The sequence below is a fragment of the Scyliorhinus torazame genome, chromosome 11 (genome assembly GCF_047496885.1).
Source record: "Scyliorhinus torazame isolate Kashiwa2021f chromosome 11, sScyTor2.1, whole genome shotgun sequence".
NCBI classification, from domain to species: domain Eukaryota; kingdom Metazoa; phylum Chordata; class Chondrichthyes; order Carcharhiniformes; family Scyliorhinidae; genus Scyliorhinus; species Scyliorhinus torazame.
Window position 1 is genome coordinate 30,210,822 of NC_092717.1, and position 18,327 is coordinate 30,229,148.

Consider the following 18,327-nt stretch of genomic DNA (forward strand, 5'->3'; position numbering starts at 1 on the left):
GAAAGTGCTATATCTCTGCATTTGATTGCACTTCGAAGATCAGAATCTTAATATATGAACAATGAGTAGGAGAAATCAGACGTAAATACGTTTGTTGATTACAGAGTAGGTTTAACCAAAAATAATCCAGTGGATAGCTTTTGGAACAAAAGTAGGAAATAGAAGAAAGAAAATTAAAATTTGCACTCTTACCTGATGGGAAAGAACTGAAGCATTAGCTCCACGAATAGGTGCATGGTTTTCTGAATCCAAACATTCAACTTCTGGTTTTCTATATTTTGCTTCATTTTCCTTTTGCTTCATCTCGTCTGTCCAACTCTAGTCAAAGAAAGGATAAGAAAAAAATATTTATCTTTCATCAATCTAGTGGGAAAGATTAAAAATTGATAACTTCAAAACTCCTAAAGGTGAAATGTGATTGAACTCTTCAGTTTCACACAGATCTTTATATTCACATGCCATACTGATATATATCCTGAAACAAAACTTCAAAGTAAATATATATATATATAATATATATATATATATATATATAGCGCAGCCAAGGTCTTCGGGTATTTTAAAATAACATCTAATTTCACTTAATAATCTTTATTATTGTCACAAGTATTATGGGCCAGGGTTTAGAGAACTCTAAGGTATATCATGGAGATCCCCTGACCCACAACTTTTACTAGATTGTACACACGGCCCACTCTACAGGTGTGGTGCAACAGAAATCAAAAATATTTTTTTAAAGCAAAACAATGTTTATTCTATGAACTTAGTTAGCCTTTTTAAAACATACAGTGACCATCAATTAGCAACCATCAATTCAAATACAACCCCCAAAGAATACAACACTCTTAAGTAATCCTTAAACTTTCCATTGCACATCCATAAGACAAAACCCCTTTTTACAGAAGCACATCAGGTTTAAATTCTCTACTGAATCACACGGGAGGGTTTAAACTAGTATGGCAGGGGGGTGGGCGTGGGAGCAATAGGTCAGAAGGTGAGAGCATTGAGGGAGAACTAGGGAATAGGGACAGTGTGGCTCTGAGGCAGAGCAGACGGGGAGAAGTTGCTGAACACAGCGGGTCTGGTGGCCTGAAGTGCATATGTTTTAATGCAAGGAGCATTACGGGTAAGGCAGATGAACTTAGAGCTTGGATTACTACTTGGAACTATGATGTTGTTGCCATTACAGAGACCTGGTTGAGGGAAGGGCAGGATTGGCAGCTAAACGTTCCAGGATTTAGATGTTTCAGGCGGGATAGAGGGGGATGTAAAAGGGGAGGCGGAGTTGCGCTACTTGTTCGGGAGAATATCACAGCTATACTGCGAGAGGACACCTCAGAGGGCATTGAGGCTATATGGGTAGAGATCAGGAATAAGAAGGGTGCAGTCACAATGTTGGGGGTATACTACAGGCCTCCCAACAGCCAGCGGGAGATAGAGGAGCAGATAGGTAGACAGATTTTGGAAAAGAGTAAAAACAACAGGGTTGTGGTGATGGGAGACTTCAACTTCCCCAATATTGACTGGGACTCACTTAGTGCCAGGGGCTTAGACGGGGCGGAGTTTGTAAGGAGCATCCAGGAGGGCTTCTTAAAACAATATGTAAACAGTCCAACTAGGGAAGGGGCGGTACTGGACCTGGTATTGGGGAATGAGCCCGGCCAGGTGGTAGATGTTTCAGTAGGGGAGCATTTCGGTAACAGTGACCACAATTCAGTAAGTTTTAAAGTACTGGTGGACAAGGATAAGAGTGGTCCGAGGATGAATGTGCTAAATTGGGGGAAGGCTAATTATAACAATATTAGGCGGGAACTGAAGAACATAGATTGGGGGCGGATGTTTGAGGGCAAATCAACATCTGACATGTGGGAGGCTTTCAAGTGTCAGTTGAAAGGAATACAGGACAGGCATGTTCCTGTGAGGAAGAAAGATAAATACGGCAATTTTCGGGAACCTTGGATGACGAGTGATATTGTAGGCCTCGTCAAAAAGAAAAAGGAGGCATTTGTCAGGGCTAAAAGGGTAGGAACAGACGAAGCCTGTGTGGCATATAAGGAAAGTAGGAAGGAACTTAAGCAAGGAGTCAGGAGGGCTAGAAGGGGTCATGAAAAGTCATTGGCAAATAGGGTTAAGGAAAATCCCAAGGCTTTTTACACGTACATAAAAAGCAAGAGGGTAGCCAGGGAAAGGGTTGGCCCACTGAAGGATAGGCAAGGGAATCTATGTGTGGAGCCAGAGGAAATGGGCGAGGTACTAAATGAATACTTTGCATCAGTATTCACCAAAGAGAAGGAATTGGTAGATGTTGAGTCTGGAGAAGGGGGTGTAGATAGCCTGGGTCACATTGTGATCCAAAAAGACGAGGTGTTGGGTGTCTTAAAAAATATTAAGGTAGATAAGTCCCCAGGGCCTGATGGGATCTACCCCAGAATACTGAAGGAGGCTGGAGAGGAAATTGCTGAGGCCTTGACAGAAATCTTTGGATCCTCGCTGTCTTCAGGGGATGTCCCGGAGGACTGGAGAATAGCCAATGTTGTTCCTCTGTTTAAGAAGGGTAGCAAGGATAATCCCGGGAACTACAGGCCGGTGAGCCTTACTTCAGTGGTAGGGAAATTACTGGAGAGAATTCTTCGAGACAGGATCTACTCCCATTTGGAAGCAAATGGACGTATTAGTGAGAGGCAGCACGGTTTTGTGAAGGGGAGGTCGTGTCTCACTAACTTGATAGAGTTTTTCGAGGAGGTCACTAAGATGATTGATGCAGGTAGGGCAGTAGATGTTGTCTATATGGACTTCAGTAAGGCCTTTGACAAGGTCCCTCATGGTAGACTAGTACAAAAGGTGAAGTCACACGGGATCAGGGGTGAACTGGCAAGGTGGATACAGAACTGGCTAGGCCATAGAAGGCAGAGGGTAGCAATGGAGGGATGCTTTTCTAATTGGAGGGCTGTGACCAGTGGTGTTCCACAGGGATCAGTGTTGGGACCTTTGCTGTTTGTAGTATATATAAATGATTTGGAGGAAAATGTAACTGGTCTGATTAGTAAGTTTGCAGACGACACAAAGGTTGGTGGAATTGCGGATAGCGATGAGGACTGTCAGAGGATACAGCAGGATTTAGATTGTCTGGAAACTTGGGCGGAGAGATGGCAGATGGAGTTTAATCCGGACAAATGTGAGGTAATGCATTTTGGAAGGTCTAATGCAGGTAGGGAATATACAGTGAATGGTAGAACCCTCAAGAGTATTGAAAGTCAAAGAGATCTAGGAGTACAGGTCCACAGGTCATTGAAAGGGGCAACACAGGTGGAGAAGGTAGTCAAGAAGGCATACGGCATGCTTGCCTTCATTGGCCGGGGCATTGAGTATAAGAATTGGCAAGTCATGTTGCAGCTGTATAGAACCTTAGTTAGGCCACACTTGGAGTATAGTGTTCAATTCTGGTCGCCACACTACCAGAAGGATGTGGAGGCTTTAGAGAGGGTGCAGAAGAGATTTACCAGAATGTTGCCTGGTATGGAGGGCATTAGCTATGAGGAGCGGTTGAATAAACTCGGTTTGTTCTCACTGGAACGAAGGAGGTTGAGGGGAGACCTGATAGAGGTATACAAAATTATGAGGGGCATAGACAGAGTGGATAGTCAGAGGCTTTTCCCCAGGGTAGAGGGGTCAATTACTAGGGGGCATAGGTTTAAGGTGAGAGGGGCAAGGTTTAGAGTAGATGTACGAGGCAAGTTTTTTACGCAGAGGGTAGTGGGTGCTTGGAACTCACTACCGGAGGAGGTAGTGGAAGCAGGAACGATAGGAACATTTAAGGGGCATCTTGACAAATATATGAATAGGATGGGAATAGAAGGATACGGACCCAGGAAGTGTAGAAGATTGTAGTTTAGTCGGGCAGTATGGTCGGCACGGGCTTGGAGGGCCGAAGGGCCTGTTCCTGTGCTGTATATTTCTTTGTTCTTTGTTCTTTGAGAGCAGTTATCACTCTGAATTCACCAAATGATCTAGAGATAGTCTTTAGATGGCAGAGAGATCAAAATTACACCTTCTTTGGCTGGTTGCAGCTCCAACACTAAAACAAAACTAAAGAAACAGACACACCCAAGCTTTTCCGCAAAGCGATATTATAAAGCAGAGCCAGAGCTCAGCTCCACCCACACTCTGACATCATTGCTGCTACTTGAGCAGACAAACATTTCTTAAAGTGACATTCCCATGACACCTCCCCCCATGAAATAAAATAAACCATCAACTGCAAGATGGTTTCATTTTTCACCTTTTCACTATCCTTTAAGAAATGCAAACAGTAAATATACTTTTTTGTTTCAAAAAACACCACATGCAAACATGTATAACAACATAGTCCATTTTAGTTCTTCTTCCTCCAGCGAACCGGCTCCTCATCATCACATTCGAGACAAAGCATCATCTATCATATGTTCTCGTCCTGCCCCATGTATTATTTTTAAATGAAATGGCTATAACAATAAACTCTATCGAAACAGTATGGCATTGTTATTCCGGAATCGCTCCAAAAATGTCAATAGATTATGATCAGTACAGATAATTGTGTCAGACGGATTGCTGGTCACACAAATTTGAAAATGTTGCAAAGCCAGCACCAATCTCAAAGTCTCCTTCTCAATCATAGAATATTTCTTCTGGTGAGAATTTAATTTCTTTGAACAATAACCAATAGGCCGTTCCAGCCCTTCGTCGTCATCTTGTAGAAGCACCGCACCTACGCCCACATCACTCGCATCAACAGCCACTTTGAATGGTTTTGTGTAATTGGGGATGGCTAACACAAGAGAAGCAGTGGTCAACACAGCCTTCAGGTCGTCAAATGCCTGTTGACACTCCGCTGTCCACTGGAATTTGTTACACTTCTTGAGCAAGTCCGTCAGTGGAGCGACCACACTGCTAAAATTTGGTACAAATTTCCGGTAACATCCACTCATACCAAGAAATCACATTATTTCCCGTCATGTCGAGGGTCCCGTCGTGTCGAGGGTATCGGAAACTCCCCAATAACTTTTGTTTTCACATCCCGTCGGACCATTCGATCCTGTCCAATTGTATGGCCAAGGAAAGTGACTTTGGCTTTTCCAAATTCACTTTTGGCTAGGTTTATCACCAAACCCGCCTCCTGAAGTCGATCGAATAACTCCATCAGATGCTTCAAATGTTCTGTCCACGTCTGGCTAAAAATTACCAGATCGTCGATGTATACACCACAATTGGGTAATCCTGAAACAACTTTGTTAGTTAACCGTTGAAATGTGGCTGGGGTGTTTTTCATGCCAAATGGCATAACTTTGAATTGGTATGTACCATCTGGAGTCACAAAAGCTGAAATCTCCTTCGCCCTTTTGGATAAAGGTACCTGCCAGTAACCTTTAAGTAAATCCAATTTGGAAATAAAAGCATATTGTCCCACCTTCTCAATGCAATCGTCCAAGCGTGATTTCTATGATCCACACACAACCGTTGGGTGCCGTCTGGTTTTGGTACCATCACTATGGGTGAGCTCCATTGGCTGCAACCCACTTCAATTATGCCATTTTTAAGCATACTCTCAATCTCTATGTTAACCTGTGCCAATTTTAAAGGGTTAAGTCTATATGGATGTTGTTTAATTGGAACAGCATTTCCCACATCTACATCATGTATAGCCATTTTAGTACTTCCCAATTTATCTCCACAAACTTGCCCTTGTGATATCAATAACTCTTTCAAGTCAGTCCGTTTTTCCTCTGGAAGGTAACTCAAAAATTTATCCCAATTTTTAAGAACAACCTTGTTTTTCAATTTAATTTGAGAAATGTCAAATTCAAAGTCATCTGGATTTGGTTCATCACTTCGAGATAATCATTAAAACCTCCTCCGTTTACTCTCATACCCTTTCAAAGTACCTTTTCAGCATATTCACATGACACACTCGGTGAGTTCTCCTTCTATCCAGCGTTCTTACTACATAATTCACCTCACTTAATTTCGTTTCAATCTGATAAGGTCCACAAAACCCTGCTTTTAAAGGTTCACATCCACTGGTGTAGCCACCTAAAATGGCTGATTCCCGATTAATTTGGCCAAAACCCCGATCCAAAATGGCGAACGGCAGAGGCTGATGGGAAAATCAGCCAACAGGACTCAAACGGAAGGCTGCAGGTAAAACAGTGTATTCGCCTCTGGGGGAAGCCAGACTGATCAAATCATGCAGCCATTAACATCACAACAATCCAGCCATCTGCATATCTGCATAGTGAACAGCCATCCCCGGGAACAATTGCTATACATTAGCATTTGTAAAGCTACTCCAGACCTCACGGCACCAAGAGAGGCTAACACAAAGAAAGGTGGGCAACCAGCCCCCGATCAAGGAATGCCCCATTATTGGAGCATATCGAACCGAGTGATTGGGACCAGGGTCAAGGTCCGCCCAGAGAGGCGGGAAGACCCGAGCTAACTATAAGAATAGGGGCCAAGTTCAGATCGACCCTTCTCTTCCTGCTCGCAACCTTCGCAAGAACCTTCGACAAAGAAACAAGTAAGCTTGACTCCAGCGATCGCTACCAGATAGAGACTCCTAGCCATCGACCTGTATCAGCCTTTGAATCCCGCAGGCCAGACCCAATTCGATAAACCATTCATTTCCCTGACCTGGTGGGTCATCCCTAAAGTTAAGTATTGGCCAGTAGTGGTAGGTTTTGATATAGACAGTAGGATTATTGTATAAGTATTTATTGCTGTATATATAATAAATGATCGTTGTTTTAACTCTTACTAAGTGGTGTGCTGTATTATTAATCATAACTTGAGCTTGAACCACGTGGCGGTATCAGAAAGATACCTGGCGACCCGTGAGCAAAGGTGACAGAATTAGAGCTAATAAAACTAAGGCTAATAAGAGCAACACTGGTAACAATACTAAAACTTTATCTCCACAGGCAAAACTACGAACTTTGGATTTCTTGTCCACTACCCGTTTCATCACGTTATGCACCTTTTAAGTGCTGTCTAGCCAATTCACCTGCTCTATTTAAACTTTCCCTAAAATTTGACAAATAATCCAATAATCTAAGTTCCAACTGCTCACTCACCAATTTTTCCTGAATCAATTTAAATCATCCTCTTACCTCATGACCAAAAATTAGTTCAAAAGGACTGTATTTGGTTGACTCATTAGATGCATCCCTAATTGCAAACAGTATGAATGGAATTCCTTTCTCCCAATCCTCTGGATAATCTTGACAATAAGCCCTCAACATTGTCTTTAATGTCTGATGCCACCTTTCTAGCGTTCCCTGCGATTCTGGATGGTACGCTGTTGATTTAAATTGTTTTATTCCTAAACTATCCATAACTTCTTTGAATAACCTTGAGGTAAAATCTGATCCTTGATCTGATTGTATTTCTGTGGGTAGTCCATATCTAGTAAAGAATTTAAGTGACTCCTCCACAATCGTTTTGGTTGTAATATTGCGTACTGGAATGGCTTCTGGAAAGCTAGACGACACATCCATTGTAGTCAAAAGATATTGATTTCCACTTTTCGTTTTAGGAAGCGGTCCTACGCAATTAGGATCCTTGTAAAAGGTTCCTCAAATGCTGGAATGGATATTAAGCGTGCTGGTTTTATCACTGCTTGCGGTTTCCCTATCACTTGAGATGTGTGACATGATCGACAAAATTTAACTACATCTGTGTGTAGTCTAGGCCAATAAAAATGTTTTGGGATTTTAGCTTGAGTTTTCCTTACTCCCAAATGACCATTCACTGGTACCTCATGTGCTACTTCACAACACCTCCTTTCTATACCCTACCGGCAATACCACTTGATGAACTTCTGCCCACTTTTCATCCGCCTGCATATGTAAAGGTCTCCATTTTCTCATCAAGACTTCACTTTTACCGTAATAACACTCTGGTATACACTCAGATTCCTCTTCCGTATATGCTTTCTGATACATCCGGTTTATTTCTACATCTTTCTGTTGTAACTCCGCCAATTTTTCTGAACTAAAAATATCCGCCTCATCCTCCACCTGTTCTTTTCCAACCATCTGATCAAAAATCGTTTCTAATAATGGCACTTCACCTTTATCTTCACTCTCTGATTTCTCCTCTTGTCTTAACCTGTGACTTTGCGACCTTGTTACTACATAATCCGGAAAAATCCCAGGATATTCGTCCTTCAAAGCTGTCTGATTTTCCACTGACTTATCAACCACAGTAGGCATCACTCCCACCCAAGATCCAGCTATATCATTACCCAAGATAAACTGTATTCCTGGACAAGAGTTTCTTTATTACTCCTACTACCACTTCACCACTCTTCACTGGACATTCCAACCTTACCTTATATAATGGAACACTACTCTTCTCAACATGAATTCCACATATTACCACCTTTTCTGGCAATATTCCTCCAAAACTACATAACTCCTCATCTCTTACCATCAACGATTTACGAGCTCCCGTATCTCTTAAAATTGTGACTGCTTTACCTGCTCCTCCTGATACATGGGAGGGGCAGCACAGTAGCACAGTGATTAGCACTGTGGCTTCACAGCTCCAGGGTCCCAGGTTCAATTCCGGCTTGGGTCACTGTCTGTGCGGAGTCTGCACGTTCTCCCCGTGTCTGCGTGGGTTTCCTCCGGGTGCTCCGGTTTCCTCCCACAGTCCAAAGATGTGCAGGTTAGGTGGATTGGCCATGCTAAAATTGTCCTTAGTGTCCAAAAAATGTTAGGAGGGGTTATTGGGGTTTGGGGGATAGGGTGGAAGTGAGGGCTTAAGTGGGTCGGTGCAGACTCGATGGGCTAAATGGCCTCCTTCTGCACTGTATGTTCTATGTCTACACGAGTAAACTTTACCCACACAAGTAAATTCTTTAAAGACATCTGGCACATTCTTATCTATCACCTCTTGATCAGGCTGTACAATCTTTTGCACCTCCTTTGCTTCACTTGGGCTTTCCTTTACCACTTTAACAAACCCCACTGTCTTATCCTGTTTTACCATATCAGCCTTCCCAGTGCTCTTCTTCCGCCACCAACACTGTGACTTTACATGGCCTCGTTTATTACAGTGAAAACATTTGAAACATTTCATGTATCTTCCACCCTCCTGGATTTCCTTTTTAATCTGAGGTACACACTCCTTATTATCTCCCATCAGATCACCTTTACCTTTACCACTGAGTATTTCTCATGTTCCCAGTTTCTATCCTCACAGGCCGAAACTGATGTCGTAAACCAAACTTTGATTTATGAACTAATTCATAATCATCTGCCATTTCTGTTGCTGATCTCGCAGTTTTAACCCTCTGCTCTTCCACATGAGTTCTCACTACATCAGAAATTGAATTTTTAAACTCCTCCAAAAATATAATTTCTCCGAAAGCTTCATACGTTTGGTCTATTTTCAAAGCCCTTAGCCACCTATCAAAATTACTCGGTTTGATCCTTTCAAATTCCATGTATGTTTGACCAGGTTCTTTCCATAAATTTCCAAACCTTTGTCTGTAGGCTTCAGGCACTAGTTCATATGTACCTAAAATGGATTTTTTCACCTCCTCATAAATCTCTGATACCTCTTCTGATAGTGATGCAAACACTTCACTAGCTCTACCTATCACATTTGTTTGAATCAGTAATACCCACATCTCCTGTGGCCATTTCATTTGTTTAGCTACCTACTCAAAATAAATGAAAAAGTCTTCTACCTCCTTCTCATCAACCCTTGGCAATGCGTGGACATACTTAAATAGATCCCCACCAAGCCTTCGACTATGAAGATCTTTCGCTTCATCCTCATCACTATCCTCCAACTGTTATGTTTTTCTTTCCATCCGCCAATCTTAACTGACTATCATGTTTCATGGCCATTTTCCGAAGTTCAAATTCTCTCTCTTTCCCTGTCCTCTCTCTCTCTCTCCCTGATCTGTATTTCCCTTTCTTTTTGTTCTGCTAGGGCCATTCATTCTTTTCTCCTTTCTTCTCTCTCCTTTTGTTTTTCCTCTCTTTCTCTTTTTCTTTTTCCGTGATCTGTATCTCCCTTTCTCTCTCTTTTAGTTCTGCTCGGGCTATTCTTTCTTTTTCTCTCATTTCGTATTCAAGCTGCTTTAATTCTTTTTCATTTTCAAGTTGCTTGATTTGTAACTGAAGTTTTACCATATCTAATGCGTCAGACTGTATCTCGGGCAATTTTAAATGCTCAGCTACCGCTGTAAGTACCTCACCTTTTTGTACCTTGGCAGGTAACGTTAAATGCAATGTATTTGCCAAATCTAACAGTCGTTTTTTGGTCTCTGTCCGTAAGTGTGACTGCGTGTGACCATCTCCACCCCCAAAAACTTCTGAGCCTCTGAAAGAGCCATTGTCCACAACACACTCCCTACTTAAACTATAATACCACACCTGAAAAGCTACCACAATATGCTCACCTCTCACCATCTTCAAGTTCGTAAAGCCAACCCAATAGATAGACTTTTATCCCAGACGAGCCCCCAATTTGTTATGGGCTAGGGTTTAGAGAACTCCAAAGAGATCACCTGACCCACGACCTTTACTAGATTGTTGTTTGGGGAGCACACGTCCCACTCTACAGGTGTGGTGCAGCAGAAATCTAAAAGTATTATTTTAAAGCAAAACAATGTTTATTCTATGAACTCAGTTAAACTTTTTAAAACATAGAGTGGACATCTTAGCAACCATCAATTCAAATACAACCCCCAAAGAATACAACACTCTAAGTAATCCTTAAACTTTCCTTTTAACATCCATAAGACAAAAACCCTTTTTACAGAAGCACATCAGGTTTAAATTCTCTACTGAGAGCAGCTATCACTCCGAATTCACCAAATGATCTAGAGATAGTCTTTAGATGGCAGAGATATCAAAATTACACCTTCTTTGGCTGGCTGCAGCAAAAAGCAGAGCCAGAGCTCAGCTCCACCCACACTCTGACATCACTGCAGCAACTTGAGCAGATAAACATTTCTTAAAGTGACATTCCCATGACACAAGTAGGCTTACATTAACATTGCAATGAAGTTACTGTGAAAACCCCTAGTCGCCACACTATGGTGCCTGTTTGGGTACAGGGAGGGAGAATTCAGAATGTACAATTCACCTAACAGCACGTCTTTCGGGACTTGTGGGAGGAAACCGGAGTACCCAGAGGAAACCCACGCAGACACAAGGAGAACGTGCAGACTCCGCACAGACTGTAACCCAAAGGACTCCGGGTCACGTGGGGGCCGGAATTGGCCACACACTAGCCCAAGGGGTCGTGACATAGGCAACATCATTGCTGACATTCAGAATTTTAAGGTACCCTATTTTTAAAAAATAATAAATTAAAGCTAGGGCAGCACGGTGGCGCAGTGGTCAGCATTGCTGCCTCACGGCACCAAGGTCCCAGGTTTGATCCCGGTGTGAAGTTTGCACATTCTCCCCATGTTTGCGTGGGTTTCACCCCCACAACCCAAAGATGTGCAGGGTAGCTGGATTGGCCATGCTAAATTGCCCCTTAATTGGAAAAAATGAATTGGATACTCTAAATTTATTTTTAAAAATAATAAAAACTAAATAATAAATTAAAATTATCATTATTTTTTTACCCACTGAATTCTATTATTTAATTGAATCTATGGCACGGAGACAGGCCCTTCGCCCAAACAGATCCATGCCAATCAAAAAGCCCATCTAAGCACAGAATCTATGGCATTCTCCAGTTTCTTTCTGGAGTTATCCTCTACTATATAGTTATATTATTAGTTATACAAAATAATGGACTGGAATCCTTCACCAAGGAGGGTGAGAAGGTAAAATCAAACACTAGTGTTTTGTGCTTAAACAAAGGAGATTACAATGGGATGAGAGAAGAACTAGCTAAGGTAGACTGGGAGCATAGACTTTATGGTGAAACAGTTGAGGAACAGTGGAGTACCTTCCAAGCGATTTTTCACAGTGCTCAGCAAAGGTTTATACCAACAAAAAGGAAGGACAGTAGAAAGAGGGAAAATCGACCGTGGATATCTAAGGAAATATGGGAGAGTATCAAATTGAAGGAAAAAGCATACAAAGTGGCAAAGATTAGTGGGAGACTAGAGGACTGGGAAATCTTTCGGGGGCAACAGAAAGCTACTAAAAAAAGCTACAAAGAGTAAGATAGATTATGAGAGTAAACTTGCTCAGAATATAAAAATGTAGCGCACAAAGACTCTGAGAGACGAATAGAGTGAAGTCGATGAGGCTTTATTAAGCGTGACTATTCCCCCGCAGTTCAGTAGTAGACTGGCCTGCGGGGGAGGACTCCTGGTTCTTATACTCCGCCTTCAGGGCGGAGCTAGAGGTCAACGGCCAACCAGGACCCGGGATCTGTCAGCCAATGACATCACGGCTTCACAGTCCCACATGACCCCTAATGCATACTACCACATTCACCCCTTGTTAAAAATGAACACGGCGGGGTGATGCTTCGCATGGTGGTAAGGGTTTACAAGGCTGGTCCTGGTAGGAAAACTTTCGCATGTTATTACAGTATGTACAAGGTTTTTTTTGTTTCGAACTATTTACAGTAATCGTCAGGAGAAAAAAAACAAAATGTTCTCGTTAAAAGTCCACATATTGTAGTGTTAGACCAACACCACGAGTCGGTCGGGCGGTCTGGTCGTCCGTGTCGATCACCTCGGCCCCGGTGGTGGTGGTGGTGCTTGTTCCGGCGTTGTCGTCTCCGTGAGCCTTACGGTTTCAGCTTGGGCTTCACTCCTGGTCGGGCCTGGGAGGAGGACCGATCCTCCTGGGAAGGGGGCGGTCGCGGGGTGCGGCGGTGGCAGGGAGGGGGTGATTGGTGTCGGGGGTGATTGGTGTCGGGGGGGGTGTGTGTGTTGCCGGCGGGCGCCAGATCTCGCAGGGAGACCGTGTCCTGTCGACCGTCGGGGTACTCCACGTAAGCGTACTGCGGGTTCGCGTGAAGGAGGTGAACCCATTCGACCAACGGGTCCGACTTGTGCGCCCGCACATGTCTTCGGAGCAAGATGGGTCCTGGGGCCGCCAGCCAGGTCGGCAGCGACGTTCCAGAGGAGGACTTCCTGGGGAAGACAAGGAGGCGCTCATGAGGCGTTTGGTTAGTGCTAGTACACAGTAGTGACCGGATGGAGTGGAGGGCGTCCGGGAGGACCTCTTGCCACCGTGAAACTGGGAGGTCCCTGGACCGTAGGGCCAGTAGGACGGTCTTCCAGACCGTGCCGTTCTCCCTCTCTACTTGCCCGTTCCCCCGGGGGTTGTAGCTGGTCGGCCTGCTCGAGGCTATACCGTTGCTGAGCAGGAACTGGCGCAGCTCGTCACTCATGAAGGAGGACCCCCTGTCGCTGTGGACGTATGCGGGGCAACCGAACAGTGTGAATATGGTGTTCAGGGCTTTAATGACTGTGGCCGCGGTCATGTCAGGGCAGGGGATGGCGAATGGGAAGCGGGAGTACTCGTCCACCACATTAAGGAAGTATGTGTTGCGGTCGGTGGAGGGGAGGGGTCCTTTGAAATCCAGACTAAGGCGTTCAAAGGGGCGGGAAGCCTTAATCAGGTGCGCACCATCCGGCCTGAAAATATGCGGTTTGCACTCTGCGCAGATGTGGCAGTTCCTTGTGACTGTACGGACCTCCTCCAAAGAGTATGGGAGGTTGCGGGACTTAATAAAGTGGTAGAACCGAGTGACCCCCGGGTGGCAGGGTTTGGAGGCGGTTAATTTGTGCGTTGGCACATGTGCCGCGGGATAGGGCATCGGACGGCTCGTTTAGCTTTCCGGGACGATACAAGATCTCGTAGTTGAAGGTGGAGAGTTCGATCCTCCACCTTAAGATCGTGTCGTTTTTGATTTTGCCCCGCTGTGCATTATCGAACATGAAGGCTACCGACCTTTGGTCCGTGAGGAGAGTGAATCTCCTGCCGGCCAGGTAATGCCTCCAATGTCGCACCGCTTCCACTATGGCTTGGGCTTCCTTTTCCACTGAGGAGTGGCGGATTTCTGAAGCGTGGAGGGTTCGGGAGAAAAAGGCCATGGGTCTGCCCGCTTGGTTAAGGGTGGCCGCTAGAGCTACGTCGGAGGCGTCGCTCTTGACCTGGAAGGGGAGGGACCCGTCGATGGCGCGCATCGTGGCCTTTGCGATATCCGCTTTGATGCGGCTGAAGGCCTGGCAAGCCTCTGTCGACAGAGGGAAGCCTCTGTCGACAGAGGGAAGGTCATGGTCTGTATTAGGGGGCGGGCCTCGTCTGCATACTGGGGGACCCACTGGGCGTAGTATAAAAAGAACCTCAGGCAGCGTTTTAGGGCTTTTGAGCAGTGCGGGAGGGGAAATTCCATGAGGGGGCGCATACGTTCGGGGTCGGTGCCTATTATCCCATTGCGCACTACGTAGCCCAGGATGGCTAGCCGGTTGGTGCTAAAAACGCACTTGTCCTCGTTGTACGTGAGGTTCAAGGCTTTAGCGGTCTGGAGGAATTTTTGGAGGTTGGCGTCGTGGTCCTGCTGATTGTGGCCGCAGATGGTTATATTGTCGAGATACGGGCCCGCAACCCGTGTTGATCAACCATTCGGTCCATCTCTCGTTGGAAGACCGAGACCCCGTTTGTGACGCCAAATGGGACCCTTAGGAAGTGGTATAATCGCCCGTCTGCCTCGAAGGCTGTGTACTTGCGGTCACTTGGGCGGATGGGGAGCTGATGGTAGGCGGACTTGAGGTCCACGGTGGAGAAGACCTTATATTGGGCAATCCGATTGACCATGTCGGATATGCGGGGGAGAGGGTACGCGTCTAGTTGTGTGTACCTGTTGATGGTCTGGCTATAGTCTATGACTATCCTTTGCTTCTCCCCTGTCTTTACTACTACCACCGGTGCTCTCCAGGGACTATTGCTGGCCTGGATTATGCCTTCCTTTAGTAGCCGCTGGACTTCGGACCGAATGAAGGTCCGGGCCTGGGCGCTGTACCGTCTGCTCCTAGTGGCGACAGGTTTGCAATCCGGGGTGAGGTTTGCAAACAAGGATGGGGGTTGCACCTTGAGGGTTGCGAGGCCGCAGATAGTGAGTGGGGGTATTGGGCCGCTGAATTTGAAGGTTAGGCTCTGTAGATTGCACTGGAAGTCTAATCCCAGTAATGTGGGGGCGCAGAGTTGGGGAAGGACGTAGAACCTGTAGTTTTTGAACTCCCTCCCTTGCACCATTAGGGTAACTATGCAGAAGCCTTTGATCTGTACGGAGTGGGATCCTGCAGCTAGGGAAATCTTTTGTGCGCTGGGACGGATGGTCAAAGAACAGCATCTTACCGTGTCGGGGTGGATAAAGCTCTCCGTGCTCCCGGAGTCGACCAGGCATGGTGTCTCGTGCCCGTTTATCCGCACCGTTGTCGTTGTCGTCTGGAGCGTCCGGGGCCATGCTTGGTCCAGCATCATTGAAGCCAGACGTGGTCGTAATGGTTGAGCGTCTTCTTCGAACCCAGTGGAGCCGTCGACACTGGGGTCCGTTGTTGCCGTCCAAGATGGCGTCGGGGTGAACAAGATGGCTGCCCCCATGCATCGCACATGGCTGGGGGGTCACAAGATGGCGGCGGGGGGTGGACAAAATGGCCACCCCCATGCGTCGCACAGGTCTGGGGTGCTCCAAGATGGCGGCGCCCCTCCTCCCCTCGTGGTGGCCGGGACCCAAAATGGCGGCGCCTGCGGGTCGCACATGGGGCGCTGGGGGGGTTGGGGAGCGTTAGGAACACGCAGGACTCCCTCTTCTCTGGGGACAGCGGTGGCCGGGACCCAAATTGGTAGCGCCGGTGGGTCATACATGGGGCGCGGGGGGGGGGGAAGTTGGGGAGCGTAAACGGCGTGCAGGGCTCCCTGTTCTCCGGGGAGAGCGGCGACCTCCCGGGACCGGCACACAGCCGCGAAATGGCCCTTTTTCCCGCAGCTCTTACAGATCGCTGCGCGGGCCGGGCAGCGCTGCCGGGGGTGTTTCGCCTGGCCGCAGAAATAGCAGCGGGCTCCCCCGGTGCGACTTGGCGTTTGAACCGCGCAAGACTGTGGGGTGTCCGGGGGGGGGGGGGGGGGGGGTTTGTCGCGACGGGTGCGTACGGAGCCCAATGGGCTGCCGCGCGGTCGGGGCCGTAGGCGCGGGTGTTTCGCGCGGCCACGTCCAGGGAGGCTGCTAGGGCCCGTGCCTCTGAGAGTCCTAGCGACTCTTTTTCTAAAAGTCTTTGGCGGATTTGGGAGGAGTTCATACCTGCCACAAAAGCATCTCGCATTAACATGTCCGTGTGTTCATTTGCGTTCACCGGCGGGCAGATGTAGGCCCGTCCCAAAATTAGTAGCGCGGTGTAGAATTCATCTATCGATTCTCCGGGACTTTGCCGTCTCGTTGCGAGTTGATAGCGAGCGTAGATCTGGTTTACTGGGCGAACGTAGAGACTTTTTAGTGCTGCGAACGCTGTCTGGAAATCCTCTGCGTCTTCGATGAGGGAGAAAATCTCCGTGCTTAACCTCGAGTGCAGGACCTGTAGTTTTTGGTCTTCTGTGACCCGGCCGGGGGCCGTTCTGAGGTAGGCCTCGAAACAAGTCTGCCAGTGCTTGAAAGCTGCTGCTGCGTTCACTGCGTGGGGGCTGATCCTCAGGCATTCCGGGATGATCCTGAGCTCCATAGTCCTTTAGTCACGCTTAATAAATTGTAGCGCACAAAGACTCCGAGAGACGAATAGAGTGAAGTCGATGAGGCTTTATTAAGCGTGACTGTTCCCCCGCAGTTCAGTAGTAGACTGGCCTGCGGGGGAGGACTCCTGGTTCTTATACTCCGCCTTCAGGGCGGAGCTAGAGGTCAACGGCCAACCAGGACCCAGGGTCTGTCAGCCAATGACATCACGGCTTCACAGTCCCACATGACCCCTATTGCATACTACCACAAAAAAGATAGTAAAAGTTTCTACAAATATATAAAAAAAGAATGGCTAAGGTAAATATTGGTCCTTTAGAGGATGAGAAGGGAGATTTAATAATGGAGATGAGGAAATGGCTGAGGAACTGAACAGGTTTTTTGGGTCGATCTTCACAGTGGAAGACACAAATAACATGCCAGTGACTGATAGACATGAGGCTATGACAGGTGAGGACCTTGAGATGATCGTTATCACCAAGGAGGTAGTGATGGGCAAGCTAATGGGGCTAAAGATAGACAAGTCTCCTGGCCCTGATGGAATGCATCCCAGAGTGCTAAAAGAGATGGCTAGGGAAATTGCAAATGCACTAGTGATAATTTACCAAAATTCACTAGACTCTGGGGTGGTCCCGGCGGATTGGAAATTAACAAACGTGACACCACTGTTTTAAAAGGGAGGTAGGCAGAAAGCGGGTAATTATAGGCCAGTGAGCTTAACTTCGGTAGTAGGGAAGATGCTGGAATCTATCATCAAGGAAGAAATAGCGAGGCATCTGGATGGAAATTGTCCCATTGGGCAGACGCAGCATGGGTTCATAAAGCGCAGGTCGTGCCTAACTAATTTAGTGGAATTTTTTGAGGACATTACCAGTGCGGTAGATAACAGGGAGCCAATGGATGTGGTATATCTGGATTTCCAGAAAGCCTTTGACAAGGTGCCACACAAAAGGTTGCTGCATAAGATAAAGATGCATGGCATTAAGGGGAAAGTAGTAGCATGGATAGAGGATTGGTTAATTAATAGAAAGCAAAGAATGGGGATTAATGGGTGTTTCTCTGGTTGACAATCAGTAGCTAGTGGTGTCCCTCAGGGATCAGTGTTGGGCCCACAATTGTTCACAATTTACATAGATAATTTGGAGTTGGGGACCAAGGGCAATGTCCAAGTTTGCAGACGACACTAAGATGAGTGGTAAAGCAAAACGTGCAGAGGATATTGGAAGTCTGCAGAGGGATTTGGATAGGTTAAGTGAATGGACTAGGGTATGGCAAATGGAATACAATGTTGACAAATGTGAGATTATCCATTTTGGTAGGAATAACAGCAAAAGGGATTATTATTTAAATGATAAAATATTAAAACATGCTGCTGTACAGAGAGACCTGGGTGTGCTAGTACATTAGTCGCAAAACGTTGGTTTACAGGTGCAACAGGTGATTACGAAGGCAAATGGAATTTTGTCCTTCATTGCTAGAGGGATGGAGTTTAAGACTAGGGAGGTTCTGCTGCAATTGTATAAGGTGTTAGTGAGGCCACACCTGGAATATTGTGTTCAGTTTTGGTCTCCTTACCTGAGAAAGGACGTACTGGTGCTGGGGGGTGTGCAGAGGAGATTCACTAGGTTA

At 46.2% G+C, this 18,327-nt stretch overlaps 1 protein-coding gene across 3 annotated transcripts in view; it reads right to left on the reverse strand.

Moving 5' to 3' along the window:
- LOC140385210 (sperm-associated antigen 1-like) overlaps positions 1 to 18,327 on the reverse strand; it is a 225,029-nt gene that overhangs the window by 179,333 nt on the left and 27,369 nt on the right. For all 3 annotated transcript variants that reach the window (XM_072467111.1, XM_072467112.1, XM_072467110.1), the window contains one exon: positions 193 to 318. In XM_072467111.1, coding sequence (XP_072323212.1) covers positions 193 to 318 — 126 coding nt within the window. The remainder of the gene's footprint in view (positions 1 to 192; positions 319 to 18,327) is intronic.